Genomic DNA, 3,601 nt, shown 5'->3' on the forward strand with positions numbered 1-3,601 from the left:
AGTTTTTTTCCCTTTCCCAAATTTTTCGAAGTTTGTCGACATTTTTAGTTTCGTCGACAATTTTTTGGTAGTGTTGTCGAAATATTTTGAAGTTCATCGACATTTTTTATTGAAGTTTCCTCGACAATTTCTTTGTTGTATTGTCGAAATATTTTTAAGTTTGTCGACATTTTATTCGAAATTTCGCCGACAATTTCTTTGTTGTATTGTCGAAAAATTTTGAAGTTCATCGACATTTTATTTGAAGTTCCCTCGACAATTTCTTTGTTGTATTGTCGAAATATTTTGAAATTTGTCGACATTTTATTTGGAGTTTCGTCGACAATCGTTTGAAATTTAAATAAAAATTTTGAAGTTTCGGCAAAAATGCCAGTGACTAGGTCACAGAAAAATACTCCTCTCCGGCCCCCGTCGGTGCCCTCTACAAGGCATACGGCGACTATAAGCGCAAATATTGAACGGTCGGGAGGTTCCTGCGCATCGACAATTTCGCAAAACACACATCGTGCTACATCGACAGAAGTGGCGACCGCAAGTACGGCAATGTCCGCTATATCCGGACCGATGAATATGAGTGCCGTACGACGACAGACGACTGAGCAAGAGAGCTCAGGAAATATGGCGTTAATGTCCGGTGTAACTACAGCCGAGGCATTAACGAGACAAAGCTGTCGTTCAAAGTCTGTGAAGTCAACAAGCTCGTCTGTGAGAAGACGCGAGTTATTGGCCAAAGAAAGATTGGCTCAGGCGGAAGTTAATCTAGCTCGCATAGAGTTAGAGCGCATACAATGCGAGGAGGAGGAATGTTCGGCTGAGGGACCGGGCGATAATATGTCCCGGGTTGAAGATTGGTTGCATACGTCGCAACAAGGCGATTGCCAAGAAGAAATAAAGCCGTGTAATAAATATTCCCCTCAAGAGAATGAAGCCGCCGAGCAAGAATGCAGTTCGACAAAGAAAATTACGTCGGAAGTAGAAGCTCTCACAATCGCTATAAAAGAAGCATTCTCTACGAGAGAATGTTCATCTGCGCAGCCAAAATTTATTTATGAATTGCCTTTTTTTGACGGCAACATCGAAGAATGGCTAGCGTTTAAAGTAATGTATGAAGACACCGCTTTTATGTTCAGCAGTGTACAAAATATGGCGCGGCTGAGAAGGGCAATTAAGGGCAACGCTAAAGAAGCGATTAAAAGTCTATTATTCTCAGACACAGGCCCAGACGAAGTGATGCGAGCCCTCGGCCGGAGGTATGGTCGTCCAGATGCTTTAGTTATGGCGGAGTTAGACAAAATAAGGTCGCTCCAACGTATAAGTGAAGACCCGAGCGATATATGTGCGTTCGCAAATCAAATAAATAATAGCGTCGCTACAATAAGAGGTCTGAAAAAGCCATATTATCTGCGATCACCTGAAATGTCAAGGCAAATTCTTGACAAGTTGCCGTCTGTTTTAAAGTTTAGATGGTACGATTACGCGGCAAAAATGAACGAAGACGATTGCTCTGACCTCAAGTCGATATCTACTTTCCTGAATAACGAGGCAGACAAATGTGGGGCCTTTGCCACTGTAAATCTAAAAAGCGGCTACAGAAGAAACACGAGAAGTTTAGTGAACTCTACACGTCAACTAGATCAAAGCGAGCCACAAACGAAAGAAATTAAATGTCCATTGTGCCACGGCAATCATTTCCTTGTGGCTTGTCAAAACTTTAGGGACAAGTCCATACAAGATAGATGGGTAACGGTCAAAAGTATAGCCGTTTGTTTTAAATGTCTTCGTCATAAATATACGAAAGGTTATTGTCGCAGTCCGCCGTGCAAGATATGCAGGCGAGGACACCACACAATGTTACATTATAAAAGAAGCGAACGTTTGAATAATGAGCAAGCATCGTCACAAGAAGCTACAATCGAGGCGCAACAAGTTAACACGGTACAAGCCCAGAAAGCCTATCTTAAGATGATCAGTGTCGAAGTATTTGGAAGCAAAGGGTCTAAGAGAATAACGGCGCTTTTAGACGAAGGCTCTACAGTGTCTTTGTTGAACGCCGATGTGTCTCAAGAAATTGGTTTATCAGGCCGCACGGAACGTCTTGTTTTGGAAACCGTAGGCGGCAAACGCATAATCGAGACCGATTCTCAGAAAATTAACTTAAAGATAAAAGGAATTCACCAAAACAAAACGAGGGTTTTACAAGGCGTGCGTACGGTGCAAAATCTCAAGCTTGCGTCACAGTTATTAGAGAAGAAAAGGCTTGAAAATTATTCCCATTTGAGGGAAATTAGCGACACGTTGTATTATGAAGAAGAACCACCTCAGCTTCTTATAGGACAAGATAACTGGGAGTTTATAATCTCTCGGGAGGTCAGAAAAGGAAAGCCCGGACAGCCTGTCGCATCATTAACAGAGCTCGGATGGGTACTACATGGGTTGGACAAGGGCAACGGAAAATCTGCAGGCTCCTCAGAGAAGTGTACACACTTAGTTGACGACGAGATTCCTGCCACTAATGCATACTCCGCAACAGAGGTTATCCATATGAAGAAGAAAAGTCCGAGTGTTACAGACTCGGATGAGAAAACTTTGGCGCTTGTGAATAACACGCAACATCGGGATGAGCAATTTGAATGCCTCCTGAAGAAGGATATAAATGAAAATAAGCGCAACAAGACGTCCGTCAAAAATAAATCAATTATTAACATTGAAAAAACTACAGCGCTTGTGAAAACTGCGCACAAGCGATTGACGGACGGACAAAGTGAACGCCTCTTAATAAGAAATAAAAATGGAGTTATATTAAAATCGTCCGATAAAAATATTACAAGCAGGAAGAAAATTAACAGAAAACAGACAAAGCAAATGAAAACGGCATTCGAAAAGAAGGATGATAAAATATCGACTCTACCAAGGAGATCGTCGCATGACTCCCAGCATTCATCTCGTTGGAAATGGAATTGGCGAACGAAACAAAGACTGGGTACACCACCGGAAAACATGTGTATCTCAGGGTCAACACAAGCCACAAGTCGCCGTGTTCAAGGCAATGTGAAAAAATGGCCAACGAGAACGTACCGAGAAAATTGTCTTGCTGGGATAACATACTAAGAACAAGCGAATGCGGCTGTAATGAGGCATATGGGCTACTTCGACCATTCAACGCAATACGCTACGCGGTGTACTACGAAATACGAGTTAGAAGAAGTTATTGGTGCCTACAGCGTCGCCAAATTAAGGGTGGTGCTACGCACGAGGGGGAGATTGTTGGCGACGAATATGTTCATTTTTGAATTATAATAGTGAAGACGTCGAATATAAATTTAATATCAAAATATAAATTGGCTTTCTTAAAGGAACGAGCATCAAAAGGAATTTTTTGTAGTAAAGCAATAAAGAAGTAAAGATAATTTTAAAATGCGAGAAACGAAATGTGCATTCCTTAACAACAATAGAGCTGCAGATTGGCTATTTTACTGCAGCCATTAGAGCAAGGAATTTTTGGACTTAAAAATATTAAACAATAACAAAATTCAACCTTTCTTGAAATTTGACAATAGATGCAAAAGACGGCCACGGCGAGGGTATCATAAAATGTTTTAAG

The 3,601-nt window shown here is 41.3% G+C and overlaps 1 protein-coding gene across 1 annotated transcript; it reads left to right on the plus strand.

Annotated features, from left to right (window-relative positions):
- Positions 1-543: 543 nt before the first annotated feature.
- On the plus strand, positions 544-3,194 carry LOC106113334 (uncharacterized; the record flags this gene model as incomplete). Its single annotated transcript, XM_013306059.1, has 2 exons — positions 544-2,761; positions 2,935-3,194. Coding segments are annotated over exons 1-2 (2,478 nt in total), but the record flags the coding sequence as incomplete, so codon positions are not given.
- Positions 3,195-3,601: the final 407 nt, after the last annotated feature.

This window comes from Papilio xuthus, unplaced genomic scaffold (assembly GCF_000836235.2).
Source record: "Papilio xuthus unplaced genomic scaffold, Pxut_1.1 DF828285.1, whole genome shotgun sequence".
NCBI lineage: Eukaryota > Metazoa > Arthropoda > Insecta > Lepidoptera > Papilionidae > Papilio > Papilio xuthus.